This window comes from Lampris incognitus, chromosome 5 (genome assembly GCF_029633865.1).
Source record: "Lampris incognitus isolate fLamInc1 chromosome 5, fLamInc1.hap2, whole genome shotgun sequence".
NCBI lineage: Eukaryota > Metazoa > Chordata > Actinopteri > Lampriformes > Lampridae > Lampris > Lampris incognitus.
In genome coordinates, this window is record NC_079215.1 from 23,525,855 (window position 1) to 23,539,989 (window position 14,135).

The following is a 14,135-nucleotide window of genomic DNA, read 5'->3' on the forward strand; positions in this document are numbered from 1 at the left end:
ATATACCCAGCATCTCAATCTGCCTCTCTTGCTTTGTCTCCAAACCGTCCAACCTGAGCTGTCCCTCTAATATACTCATTCCTAATCCTGTCCATCACCCTCAATGAAAATCTTAGCATCTTCAGCTCTTCCACCTCCAGTTCTGCCTCCTGTCTTTTCGTCAGTGCCACTGTCTCCAAACCATATCACATAGCTGGTCTCACAACCTTCTTGTAAACCTTCCCTTTAACCCTTGCTGGTACCCTTCTGTCGCAAATCACTCCTGATACTCTTCTCCACACACTGCACCTTGCCTGCACTCTTCTTCACCTCTCCTCCGCACTCCCTGTTACTTTGGACAGTTGACCCCAAGTATTTAAACTCATCCACCTTCGTCGCCTCTACTCCTTGCATCCTCACCATTCCACCGTTCTCCCTCTCATTCATGCATTATGTGTGTACTAGCTACAGTCTGAAGGCCACCCTTGAAAATCTCTTGTAGACCATTAAGATCCAGAAACGTAATCCTTTAATGAGCAAGCCAGGCTGTAGCTTATGGTAATTCCAGCTGTTTAAAGTTATTTACTCCATTAAATCAAAAAATATCCACGTGGTGTTATATCTTCCATTCAAATGAACTTGAGTTTAGGGTTTAGGTACTTAAACTAAACTAAATAAGGGATCCAATCTTGTCCTTATCTATTTTAAAATGTCAGTCATGTTTTGTTTTTGTTTTTTTTTGTGGGGGGGGGGGTTGCATATTATTACTTAATGTGCTTTTTAACAGTCTAAACCCTTCGATTTTTCCTGGGTCGGGTAAATTAACTGATCAGCAACCACCAAGAAATGTAGTCTATCTACATGACTAATCTCAAATTGTGAATTGGACGTGTCCAGAAACAAAGAAACAAGATCTCTTGAATATCAGAGCACATTCACGTGGTTTTAAAGATTTTTCTATAAAACTACAGTACATATGATCCAAATGACTTGACATGGTTTTGATGTCCAACGTTGCCCACAGACACGAGTCATATACATTTTGTTCCCTTCTTTGACAAGTGTGATGTGGAATTAGGCTACAGATATGCAGCAGTTTACATCGTTGGCGTGAGTAGGCCTGTACATTTGTACGTGCAGTCTCCTGGAATCGCAGACTAAGTTGCAATTGTATTTTTATGCAGTTTTAGAGAGCTATAGTAGAACCTTAAGATGGGTGGGCCATGTCCCACATGGTGCTGTTTAATGAGCTCAGACAGGAAATGCATCACTCTCCGGTCATCTTCACTACGGCAGAATCCCCATTCAACCGGGCTATCCCTTCTTTGTGTGAAGTTGTGCCTGCCGGATATATCGGGAGGATGTAAAGCAGAATTAAAAGTGTAGAGTAGAGCCTGACTGGTCAGCGCAGTCAGGCAGCTCTCCAGATGCAATAGGAAGGTGTCGCCGCTGCAAATTCTAGTGTGAGGATCAGCCAGTCTACCAATAAGAGAGCCCGAGTAGGGTGGACATAACAGTGTCCTTTGGTCTAGGTCCAGCAGGGCCAAATAGCGACCATATCGAGCCAGAGAGTGAAGCACACTGGAGGATGTAGAAGAGGATGATCTGCCAGGAGAGAAACAAAGTGGATGAGGGGAAAAAAAACACTTGCTGTATTTCTCTGGTTCTCATCCTTTTCTTAAGATGATATATTTCTGGAAATGTCTCTGTTGTGCACCTTGTAGGAAGGAACAGGGTTACATTTACATTTAGAAAGGATATGATGTATGTAAGCATAGAACCCCCTGTTCTGTGTTCCAAGGCCAAGTGACAAAAAAAAAGAAAGAAAAGAAACTCACTAATGCACTAATCAATAAATCATGACTGTGGGGAGCGTAGGGCTATGCTATTCAAATCTACCATCCTATCTCATGGGCAGCACCATTCACTAACCTATCTAATCTCAGTGTTATAATGAATATGGCCTGACATATTGAATTGTGGGCCAGGACACTTCAGTATGGCTCAACGGTGTATTCAAGTATCCTGAGAAACCCCCCCCCCCCATTATTCCCACTCTAAGAAGACCTGATATCGCTGTGCCATTGTTACCCAAGGCCTGCATGATAACACCTGAAAATCCAAACATCTTCATTACATCCAGTGTCCACAGGCAAAACACAACTGTATCACTGTTGATACAAGAGAGACGAGTGTGTTGGGAGTGAATAGGTGTATGCATGCATGGCCTGATGGGCATATTATTTAACTTTGTTTGGGGAAGGATTAAATCTAATGCAGATAGAAGCATAGCTCCAACTCAACCTGGATACAAACACTGCGGCTTGGGTAATGGGGCAGATGAATGTGTGAGTTGGTGTGCACATGTGCTACACACTGACCACAAACAAACACAACTGTAAACAATATCCTATCAAATAAACAATATACTATCAAACATGCCATTCTCAGACAAATTTCAACCAATTGCTAAAATTCACGCATGCCAAATAACTAATGTTAACAGCAATATATGCAAATCCAACATCAGCTGAGCACCCTGACACCCTGCAAATACAATTGCCACTATTACACCATCAAACACACCACCCTCAGAACAATGTTAATTAAAAGTTCAAAGGTGATGGGGAGTCCAGGTGGTGTGGTGGTCTATTCCGTTGCCTACCAACATGGGGCTCGCCAGTTCAAATCCCTGTGTTGCCTCCGGCTTGGTCGGATGTCCCTACAGACACAACTGGCCATGTCTGCAGGTGGGAAGCCGGATGTGGGTATGTGTCCTGGTCGCTGCACTAGCACCTCCTCTGGTTGGTCGGGGCGCCTGTTCGGGGGGGGGGACTGAGGGGAATAGCTTGATCCTCCCATGTGCTACGTCCCCCTGGTGAAACTCCTCACTGTCAGGTGAAAAGAAGCAGCTGGCGACTCCACATGTATCGGAGGAGGCATGTGATAGTCTGCAGCCCTCCCCGGATTGGCAGAGGGAGTGGAGCAGCGACCTGGACGGCTCAGAAGAGTGGGGTAATTGGCCAGATACAATTGGGGAGAAAAAGGGGGGGGGAAATCCAAAAGAAAAAAGGGGTAGGGTGTTACTTTTGCAAACCTCTTAACTACTGGTTAGGATTCAGAAAGTGGCAGGGAAGTGCTAATCCTAAATCAGTCATCAAACATACATAAAAATAAAGGTAATGCATTATTTCAGGCCTTGTGCATCATGTGTGGGTAGTGGAATGCATCTGGCGTTAAGGATGTAAGTTGCATGTAAATCTGCCATTGACAGTTTGTTACCTGTGTATGCCTATGAGTCGCCATCTGAGCAGGTCAGTCAGTTGAAGTGGCGTGGTCAGGCAGGGCAGTAAGGCATTTGCCTCAGGACCAGGGTCAGGCAGGAACAGAGCTAGCGCAGCCACCAATTTCCTGACAGAACTTTCATTTCCTCCAATCACAACCAGTGGCCGGCCACTCAGTAGACAGAATATTACATGCTGGGAAAATGAATTCTGCTGCAGAAACCTGAGAGCCCTTAGCCCAGCCTTCCTTCTTTTTTGATCGGAGTGGCAGGTCAAATGGAGACTGTGGGTGAGAAGAGGAGGGGGGTCTGGGGAGCAGGGAGAGGAACTGGGTAAGCAGGCGCATTCATATGCTTCGTCCACACTCAGAGAACTGGTAGGAGCGGAAGGAAACCATTTGACCGCTTCAGCAAAATCCACATGGAGATCAGGTGCCATCTGGACCTGCTCAACTCTCTGGCAAACATCAGACCACAGGGCGACAGGCTCCACTGTTTCTTGAACTATAGCGGGGATGGAATATAAGCTTGTGAAAATCCTACAGTGAAAACAATTTTGTTTAGAATAAATGCTGAGAGATGAATTAGCATTTGCAACCATTCTTGCGTCATTCATATTTGACACTTAGTTTAATTTGACTTTGAATGTAAAATGAAGCCAGTGAAAACAAAACATGGCGATATCAAAGACTAACAGTGAAGCATAGATATATTACCCTGCAGTGGTGTGAAGACTGTCTCTTTCCCGATCTCTTGATGGACTAGATTTCTCTCCACCTCCTGAATTGGTTTCTCTTCTTCTTGGACCTTAATGCCAACAAGTCCCTGCATCAAGGACTCCTCTCCATCAACTGGATCATCCTCCTGCTGCGCAAATCCCTCTCTCTGGTCTTCGTTTCCCTGTGCAGCTTCCATCGGTGACCCCTCTTCTTGGATTAGCTCCTCCTCCGCCTCCTCTTTGAGGAAGTAATTTCTATTTTTCAACAACTCCTTATAATAGATTGCGGCCTCCTCATCCCAGAGACCATTACTCAAAAGCTGGTGCTCTGGCTCCTCCTCTGTGATGGCAGTGAGATCTTCAGGAAATATGGAGTCTGTGGTGCTCAGGACTTCGATGCTGTCCTCGCTGTTGGCTCGCCTCGCTGAGGCAGGCACACGCCTGATCCCTGCTTCCGCTGCCACACGTTTGACACACGCATCCGACATCACGGCTGATCCTTCTATAATTAAAGAGGATTCGGTATCAGCTTGAAAGCATGGTGGGTGATGTGATGTTAGGTTAACTCATTAACATTAATTTAGGTTTTAAACACAAAGTTTTGAGCATATTGGCAGTTCACTTACATAGTACGTTTAATTTAGGTATTGCTATTTCTTCGTTATATATATACTTTATTGACAGCTGATAATTGCTTATGGCATGAAACAGGCTTGTAGTGTCCTAAAGAATCAAAGAATTTACTTGACTCACTGGATATATATACACATACATACATACATATATATATATACATACATATACATATATACACACACACACATATATATACTTGGCCCATCATGTCACTGCTGTTCCTTGTTTTTACCTCTTTTTTTATTTTACTCCCCATCCCCTTCCCCTAGGGGGCACTTACCCCCAACATAGGCCGTTATTGTAATTAAGAGTTTGCTCTTAATTAACTTGCCTATTAAAATAAAGGTTGATGATGATGATGATATATGGTGGTACAGTCTATGTTTATAGGAGAGGTAGGTGAAAATGAAATTAGATCCATTGTAGCAAAATCCAAAAGCAAGACATCAACTGACAGTGATGGGATCAACACAATTATAGCGAAAAAGACTATTGACTGTATAATCAAACCTCTAAGCTATATTTTCAATCTTTCTTTTTGTATATGTATTTTTCCAGACAGAATGAAAACAGCAAAGGTTATTCCACTTTTTAAAATGGCAGATAAACACAGCTTTACTAACTATAGACCAGTGTCTTTGCTTTCACAATTCTCCAAAGTGCTTGAAAAACTGTTTGTACAAAAATTAGATGCTTTTCTTGAAAAGAACAAATTGCTGAGTGAGACTCAGTGTGGCTTTCGGACAAATCGATCTACATCTTTAGCATTAATGAAAATAATGGAAGAGATTACAACAATAGAACATAAGAAATACACAATAGGTGTATTTACTGATTTGAAAAAAGCATTCGACACAATAGATCATAACATATTAATTTCTAAATTACATACATATGGTGTGAGAGGAGTAGTTCTAAATAGGTTAAGCAGTTATTTAGATAACAGAAAACAATTTGTACAGTTTGCTGGCAATACGTCTGGGTACATGAAGATTGAACGTGGAGTCCCACAAGGCTTGGTGTTGGGGCCGAAACTTTTCATTTTATATATCAATGACATATGTGAAGTGTCAAAGATATTGTAGTTTGTTTTTATAGATAACTAATGTTTTTAGTTCAGGAGACGATTCAAAAAGTTTAGCAGAAAGCATTGTAAATGGTCAAACTGAAAGGATGGTTTGATGAAGATGTTATCATTAAATTTGAACAAAATTAAGTTTATGGTTTTTGCTAAACAGAAAAAGGATGAAAATGTTTTACAGCCTATAGAAGGAGTTGGTATTGAAAGAGTATCTGAGTTTAGATTTTTGGGTGTAATAATGGATGACAAACTGACATGGAAATCTCATATAGCATATGTAAAAACAAAGGTGTCTAAGAGTATTTCTGTTTTGAACAAAGCAAAGTATGTGTTAGATTACAAGGTAATGCGAATTCTGTACTGTTCACTTATCTTGCCATATTTTAGTTACTGTGTGGAAGTGTGGGGCAACATGTCCATGAGCAATATGAAGCCATTGTTTATATTACAGAAAAGAGCAGTAAGAATTATTCATAAAGTGGATCGAAGAGAACATACCAACAGACTCTTTATTAAGATAGGATTAATGAAATTTAAAGATTTAGTTGCGTTACAGACATTGTTAGTTATGTACAGGGCAAAAAGCAGTATTACCAGAAAATTTGCAAAAATTATTTGTTTTTGGTTCAAAGCACGAGGACCATAGAAGGAAATTTCATTTTAAACATCAGCATGCACGTATTACTTTAAAGCAGACGTGTATTTCAGTATGTGGCGTCAAACTGCGGAATTCTTTAGAGAACGATCTAAAGGGTTGTATAAATATCTTTAACTTAAAGAAAATGTATAAGGAAAGAATAATTAGACAATATGGAGTTGTCAGGGAATGAGTTTTCAGTTGATGGTGAATTATTGTGTATGGCTTTTGATTCTTTTTAATTTCTCATGTTGCTGTAAGTATTAGTTGTTGAGTAACTGACTGACAGACCATCTATTCTATTGTTTATTTAGGTTTGAGTAAGGGGCAGGCAAAGTAAGATTTTCTTCTCCCTGCTCCTTTTCAATCATGGAATGTGTAAATTGAGTTGTGTTTGATCATGAATTGCTTGTTTCTTTCTGGAGCTGTGCATTACCGTGAGCGGAATAAATAAGAATGAATATATGTGTATATATATATATATATATACAGTTTTTTTCCCCAAAACTGTCAATGGTGTTGAGTGCTCGACTAATTAGGAGTGGAATATAAACACGTATACAGGAAAAAAGATTTTAATGCATAGCAGGTATGCATTAAAACCTGATATGCATTAAAATCTTTTTTCCTGTAACTGTGTTGATATATATATATATATATGGAATTGTTTAGCGAGCAAGTAAGATCGATAGTAGAAATCATTCATTACACATTTTTGTGTGTTTACATAACTCCAAAACATAAAATCGAAATTAAAATATAAATATGCCTAACCAAACAGAGAAGACATTGTTAAACAGCCAAATATATCTGTTAAGAACTGGAATGAGATTGGTCGTGTTACCAACCGTCAAATAAACCAAACACATAATTTGTTATTTTAACTTTGTGACATTACTAAATACACCGCAAAAGAGAAAAGTCTATCAAGGTGTTGTATCTTGTTTTAAGTCTCATATTCTTATTTCAAGACAATGCTAGTAAAACGTTCTCACCCCACTGACAGATATCATTGCTTGTGTACTTGTTCCCTGATAATAGGACTTGTTTCAAGACATTTACTCTAAGAAAGAAAGATTACCTTTAATCAAGTTGATTGTTTTACGACTTCCTTTCCTTTTTAGGAAAAATTCCTTACAAGTCTCAAAATCATGAAACAAGTACACGTTCTTGAAACAAGTAATATTACCTGCCAGTACAGTAAGAAAACTTAACTAGTATTTTGAAATAAACTTTATCACACTTTAAACAAAATAAAATACCTTGATACACTTTTTCTAGCCATGTACTTGACTTTTACCAAAGCTGTAGGCTGCTTACACCACTTGGTTTGGCCTAATAATATATGGATAAATGTCAGACTGCCGGATTTCAATAGTGTAACTTGTGTGCATTGAATATCAGCAATGTTCCAAACTATATTTTTTCAAAAGGTACATTAAAAAGTTACTTTAGAGTTTTGGTGTGAGGAAGGTTAGTCTATACATGAAAAGCCCCATTTCATTTTCATGACTGTAGTTGAGCGGTGGTGTTGGGGAGGATATGAAAAAATTGAAAGCTACAATGAGCACCCTCAATTATTTTCCTAAAGTTGGGACCTATGCACAATAAAGCTTCACATACTGCCGGCAGATCATACCTCTGGTGTCATTCCCTGTGACAACACACTGGATCCGGTAAGACTTCTCGGTCCCAAGCACTTCAATGCTGTCACCACTGCTCATGCTACCCGTCATCCCATTCTCTGAGTCAGGGGTCACCTTCCCCTCTTGTCCTGCCTCCAGTTTGATGGGAATCTCCTCTACACAGGAATGGAACGACTCCAGACTTGCCCCAGTCACCGGAAGTGACCCAGCGGCAGCCGTCCCCTCTTTGACTCGTTGTGCTCCTGCCTCTTTATGGTCTTCCTTCTCCTCTGCCTCCTCTTCTGGGATCCAGGGCTCAAACAGAAAGTTGGTGAGGCTGAGCTTCTTGGACAGCGCATGTGTGACACGGGTGGTTCGCAGTACACTCCCGTCGACGTGCAGACGGCGCTCCGTGTCTGCTAACTGTTCAAGTGTGAGGGACAAGAAGTAGGCGTCACTAAGCTCCTCTAATGGCTTGAGCCGACGTTCAAACCTACACAAAGAAGCACTAGAGGGTATAGGAAAGGGGTTGGAGGTCAATAACCCCAACGGGTCAGCGAGGTCATCAGCTGGATCATAGGGCAGGAAATCCGGCTTTTTGAGCTTTCTGTTTGGGTAAGAAGACACCTGACGGAGGAGTTCCCTGTGATCCAGGATGGAGCACTCTACAGCTGCAAGCTCATTGGTTTTCTCTTCTACCGCTGTCAACTCATCAGCTGTCGTCTGGATCTCTGCCTCCTTATGCAAAGTCAGGCGTTTGTACCTTTGAAATACATCATTTTGTTTGAGAAAAATATCACATTTTAACAATGGATGGGTGCTTAACTCTTTGTGTGTGAATGTGAATATAGGTGTGCCTGTGTGCAAACTTCGTGAACATGCTGTGAACATATCCATACATATCACGATCCACTCTTACTCAAGCTCTTGCAGTCTCCTCTGCAGCTCTGTGGCAAAGGCTCGTCTATTTCCCGTCTTCAGGCTTTCAGAGGCCTGAGCAAGGCACGTTGAGAGTTCAAAGAAGTGCTCCGTCAGCTTCGCCTGGTCTGAGGATACGTACGCTATGCAGAATGGACGCACCAGGCCACGTGCCTCAAGGTCATACAGGGTCAGGTGGTGAACGAATGCAAATGCACCCTCATCCGAGTCTCCCAAGACCACTTCAGAGTCCTCACTGAAGGTGAGACGGAGGCCAGGGGACGCAGGGGAGACAGGACCAGGCCAGGACACCTGGTAGTCCACTGACATGATGCGCAAGGAGAAGTGATTCAGGTCAAATGAACCCACAACGCTTGGGTCATTTGGGATTGTCAGCACAGGTCTGGGTCCCACCTGAGAACACAGACAGCTTTAGAGGCATGGTCAAAAATACAAGTACGCACACACACACACACACACACACACACACACACACACACACACACACACACACACACACACACACACACACACACACACACACACCTGTTCGGAGAATTCAGCCACCAGAATGAAGTCCCTGTGAAATTTAGCTGGAGTGGCCCAAGGATGGGAGACAGGAAACAAAGGGACAGACAGCTCTTCCGGCAAGGATTGTACATCCTGGTTGCTGACCCCTTCCCCGAAGTCCTCTCCAGCAGTGAATGCCAGCAGATCAGGTGAGCCAATCATCATCCGTCAATGATCCTTCTCAAGGGGAATTTGAAACGTCCGGAAGTCCTGAGTGACCAGATCGACTCAAACGTGTCGGTCTACATTGTTTATGCTTCAGTCGCCGATTGTTAACCCATGGCCGTGACTAACGCAGTAAGGTAGAAGTTCAACGAGGCAGAATTTATATAACCGCTCCATAAACAGGAATGGGTACTCACACTTGTTGCGCAGGCGACTACAATCAAAGCCGGACCGCTTCGACCACACAAGTTTCCAATTCCGACTAAAGAGCCGAAATGCAGGCAACCCCAATGACAGCCGTCCGCGGATTAACGCGTCCTTTTTCTTTACATTATGTTTGCGCTGGCAATCGCGTCAACAAACGAACAACACGAAGTCCGACTAATACGACGTTTACGTTACCGACACCGGGGAGAAATGGGAAGCGAAAGTTGCCTGTGGCCAGTCACGCAGATCACACGGTTTGTCCAGGGATTTCTTTTCCTGTTTCTCATTTGTCGCGTCAAAACAACAAACAAAAACAAACTTGTTTTCTAACGGTGCCTCCGTCTCGGTTACTCCGCCGGTAAATGAGACCTCGGCATCCATATTTAGCCGCGATGTGACAGCGAGTCGGTCCCCCGGGGGAGGGGAGCCGTTGCTCACACACTCACTCACACACACACACGCCGCTTGCGAAATCGCTGGTACGGTGTGATATCGAAATCCGCGATTGCGACCGTCCTGAAGCACAGACCCCCCATACACACACAGTCTTCACTAATGGATGGCGTGCTGTTCTGGAAACCGGGTACAACCGCCCCTGTTAGATAGTTTGTCCGTTACCTAACCCGAAACCTAAACTTAGCCGGACTCATCCGCAGCTTTACCACGGTCACAATTTCCGACGGTCGCAGAATTTACCGTTACACACCGGCTCTCCCTTGACAAGTGGGCGGGCGATCTGCACGGGCAGAATATGTTCAGCGATCGAATCACTCGGAGCGATAACGGGGGCATCTGTAGTCGTGGTGGGTGATATTCACAATGATTTAGAGATTCGTTTAGGAAATGTACTGTTTGGATTTACAATAAAAAGGGCTAGAAAACAGTATTTTGAAGTTGATGTGTGATAACTTTATTTGCCAAGTTTTACACATTGTCACCCATCCTAACTATTATGAGCAGAGGGCAGCTAATTATCCGGCGCTCGGAGAATGTGTGCAATCTCATCATATTACCGGAAAAGTATTATATCCATAAATGCAATGTATCAAAAAATTAAACCCCTTATTCTTCGTACTGTAGCGAATTTGGGGGACAACGCAACCACAGGAACTGCCGCGGCCGGGAAGCGAACCTGTGTCGCCCGCACCGCAGGAGACGTCGCTAACCGCTAAACTAAGGGATCGAACCCGCAAACCAGCGGCCAGCGTGTCTTCTTATCCATGCACGTTACAGTACACTTAAAAAGGAAGAAAAGTCCTACATGCATCGTCTAACGCATGCAGTAAGGAGGCTGTTAAAACATTGAAATTGTGCAGACATCTAATATCTGCGTTTGTTTACTTTTTCCTTTCAATTATTGTATCTTTGAATGCCCCTGGCGTTGTTTTGGGTATCGTTTTTGTACTGCTTTCTTTTCCAGGATTTTGGGTTTTTGCTGTTCAAGTAATGATGCAAAATAATAAATTGAATTAGAAGATAAGCAAGTGACCAGAATGGATCAGGGACCATCGCACCGATATTTGTGTGTTCGTTCTCCTGTGAAAGGAAACCATACTAAATCATGGATGCATCTATTTAAAAGTGTATTTTCTATAAAGAGGACAGGATAGACATATACTGTAAAATACAGGATGTTAGTTGGGCCCAGGGATTTTGGACCCCATAAGATAATCAAATTGACGAATCAGGAGTTAACATTACATGTTAAATTCGCGAGTTAGTGTCATGTTAAAAAACACGTTTTTCTGTGGTAGAGGATATTTTAAATCGACAATATTACAGAGCAGACGTGATAACTTGTATACAAATGTGACAATGTCAACTCTCGTTGCAGTCTGTTATAGCGGCTGGCGTAAACACGCTATTTCAATCCATTCCGCTAGGTGGAGCAATCTTTTTCAAATTACGTGTTAAAAGTTAGAGATGGGCTAATTTTAAAATGTAACTTGAAATGATCTGAATGTCTGATATTAGATTTAATGAAACAATTGAATCTCATTTGCCAACAATTGGCATTTTAACTACTTATTTAAAGCTGGATTTCTGATATCAATAAAAATTAATCGTATAATATTGTGGTGGACACAACATTCCTGATAACTACAAATTAACAAATTGGAGAGTGGGGTTAATCTTTACTATTTATACTGTCTGCCAAACTCTGCTGTAATAACACCTAACTCAAAAGACTATTCCCTACATCTGTATTTCTATTAAAGTGTTTGTCACCTGTTCTCAAGTCACAAAGAGCCGTTATTCCCACTTTAATTCCAAGTGAGAACCTGTTGTATAACGCATATTGTAACTTTTATCCTTTTTTTTGTTGTTGCAATTTTGGCATACAGGAATATGTGCATCATAATAGGGATTTCTCTTCTGTGATGAACTAGCCTGGGTAAAGAACTGTACTGGGCCCAAGGCGTCCGGGTAGCATAGCGATCTATTCTGTTGCCTACCAACACGGGGATCACCGGTTCGAATCCCCGTGTTACCTCCGGCTTGGTCGGGCGTCCCTACAAACACAACTGGCCGTGTCTGCGGGTGGGGAGCCGGATGTGGGTATGTGTCCTGGTCGCTGCACTAGCACCTCCTCTGGTCGGTCGGGGGCCTGTTCGGGGGGGAGGTTGAACTGGGGGGAATAGCGTGATCCTCCCACGTGCTACTTTCCCCTGGCGAAACTCCTCACTTTCAGGTGAAAAGAAGCGGCTGGTGACTCCACATGTATTGGAGGAGACATCTGGTAGTCTGCAGCCCTCCCCGGATCGGCAGAGGGGTGGAGCAGTGGCTGGGATGGCTTGGAAGAGTGGGGTAATTGGCCAAGTACAATTGGGGAGAAAAAGGGGTAAAAACAAAAAAATAACTGTACTGACCCCCAAAACCAGATAGCAATGAGCCTGGCAACCCACGCACCATTTTCTCCATGCATTAAACCAGTCACTGGGGATGCACAAACCAGTGCATTCTTAGTGCCAGTCCCAAGCCCAGATAAATGGGGAGGGTTGCCTCAGGAAGGGCATCTGGTGTAAAACCTTTGCCATGTCAAATATGCAGATCATAAATCAGATTTCCATACCGGATCGGTTGAGGCCCAGGTTGACTGCCACTGGTACTGTTGGCCAGGAAAGTGCCAGTGGAAACTATACAACTGTTGGGCAAAGGAGAAGGGGGAGGCATGTCCAGAGGCAGCGGGAGAGGAGGAAGGGTAGGAGTTGGCACTATGACTGGTAAAGGGAGAGAGCTGGCTGATATGATGGAGAGAAGAAAGGTAAATAATCTGTGTGTGCAGAGACAAGGTGGAAGGGGAGTAAGGCCAGAAGCATTGGAGGTGAGTTCAAACTCTTCGAACATGGTGTGGATAGGAGGAGAAATTGGGTAGGGGTAATTCTGAAGGAAAATTATGTCAAGAGGGTGTTGGAGGTGAAGAGAGTGTCAGACAGAGTGATGAGTATGAAGCTGGAAATCAAAGGTGTGATGATCAATGTTATCAGCGCATATGTCCCGCAAGTTGGGTGTGAGATGGAAGAGAAAGAATAATTCTGGAGTGAGTTGAATGAAGTGGTGGAGAGGGTACCCAAGGACGAGAGCGTGATGATTGGAGCGGACTTCAATGGGCATGTTGGTGAAGGTAACAGAGGTGATGGGCATGTATGGTGTCAAGGAGAGGAATGTGGAAGGAAAGATGGTAGTGGATTTTGTGAAAAGAATGGAAATGAGGGAGGAACACAGGGTGACATAAGAGTGGAGAAAAGTCTACACAGGTGGACTATATCTTATGTAGGAGGCGCAATCTGAAAGGGATTGGGACTGCAAGGGATTGGGACTGCAAGGTGGTGACAGGGGAGAACATAGTGAGGCAGCATCGGATGGTGGTCTGTAGGATGACTTTTGAGATCGAGAAGAGGAAGAGAGGGAAGGCAGAGCCAAGGATCAAATGGTGGAAGTTGAAGAAGGAAGACTTGTGTGGAGTTCAGGGAAGAGTTAAGACAGGCACTGGGTGGTAGTGAAGAGTTGCTGGATGGCTGAGCAAGCGCTGCAGAAATCGTGAGGGAGATATCTAGCAAGGTACTTGGTGTGTCATCTGGACAGAGGAAATAAGACAAGGAGACTTGGTGGTGGAATGAGGAAGTACAGCAAAGTATACAAGAGGAAGAGGTTGGCAAAGAAGAAGTAGGATAGTCAGAGATGAAGAAAGTAGACAGGAGATGCAGCGTAAAGCGAAAAGAGAGGTGGTGAACGCAAAGGAATAGGCGTATGGTGAGTTGTATGACAGGTTAGACACTAAGGAAGGAGAAAAGGATTTGTACCGACTGGCTAGA

The 14,135-nt window shown here is 43.2% G+C and overlaps 1 protein-coding gene across 1 annotated transcript; it reads right to left on the minus strand.

Moving 5' to 3' along the window:
• Positions 1 to 821: 821 nt before the first annotated feature.
• On the minus strand, positions 822 to 10,287 carry LOC130113168 (guanine nucleotide exchange protein smcr8a-like). The gene is made up of 6 exons (XM_056280715.1): positions 9,424 to 10,287; positions 8,879 to 9,291; positions 7,974 to 8,722; positions 3,979 to 4,482; positions 3,262 to 3,766; positions 822 to 1,584 (listed from the first exon to the last, which is right to left on the minus strand). The coding sequence occupies exons 1-6, from the start codon at positions 9,610 to 9,612 to the stop codon at positions 1,137 to 1,139; spliced, it is 2,808 nt and encodes a 935-aa protein (XP_056136690.1). The 5' UTR covers positions 9,613 to 10,287; the 3' UTR covers positions 822 to 1,136.
• Between the last annotated feature and the right edge of the window lie 3,848 nt (positions 10,288 to 14,135).

Coding starts and splice junctions, on each gene's coding strand:
- LOC130113168 (XM_056280715.1), bottom strand. CDS start 9,612: ATGATGATTGGCTCACCTGATCTGCTGGCATTCACTGCTGGAGAGGAC. Junction 9,292..9,423: donor TGGCTGAATTCTCCGAACAG/GTGTGTGTGTGT, acceptor CTGTGTTCTCAG/GTGGGACCCAGACCTGTGCT. Junction 3,767..3,978: donor AGTCTTCACACCACTGCAGG/GTAATATATCTA, acceptor TCCCCGCTATAG/TTCAAGAAACAGTGGAGCCT.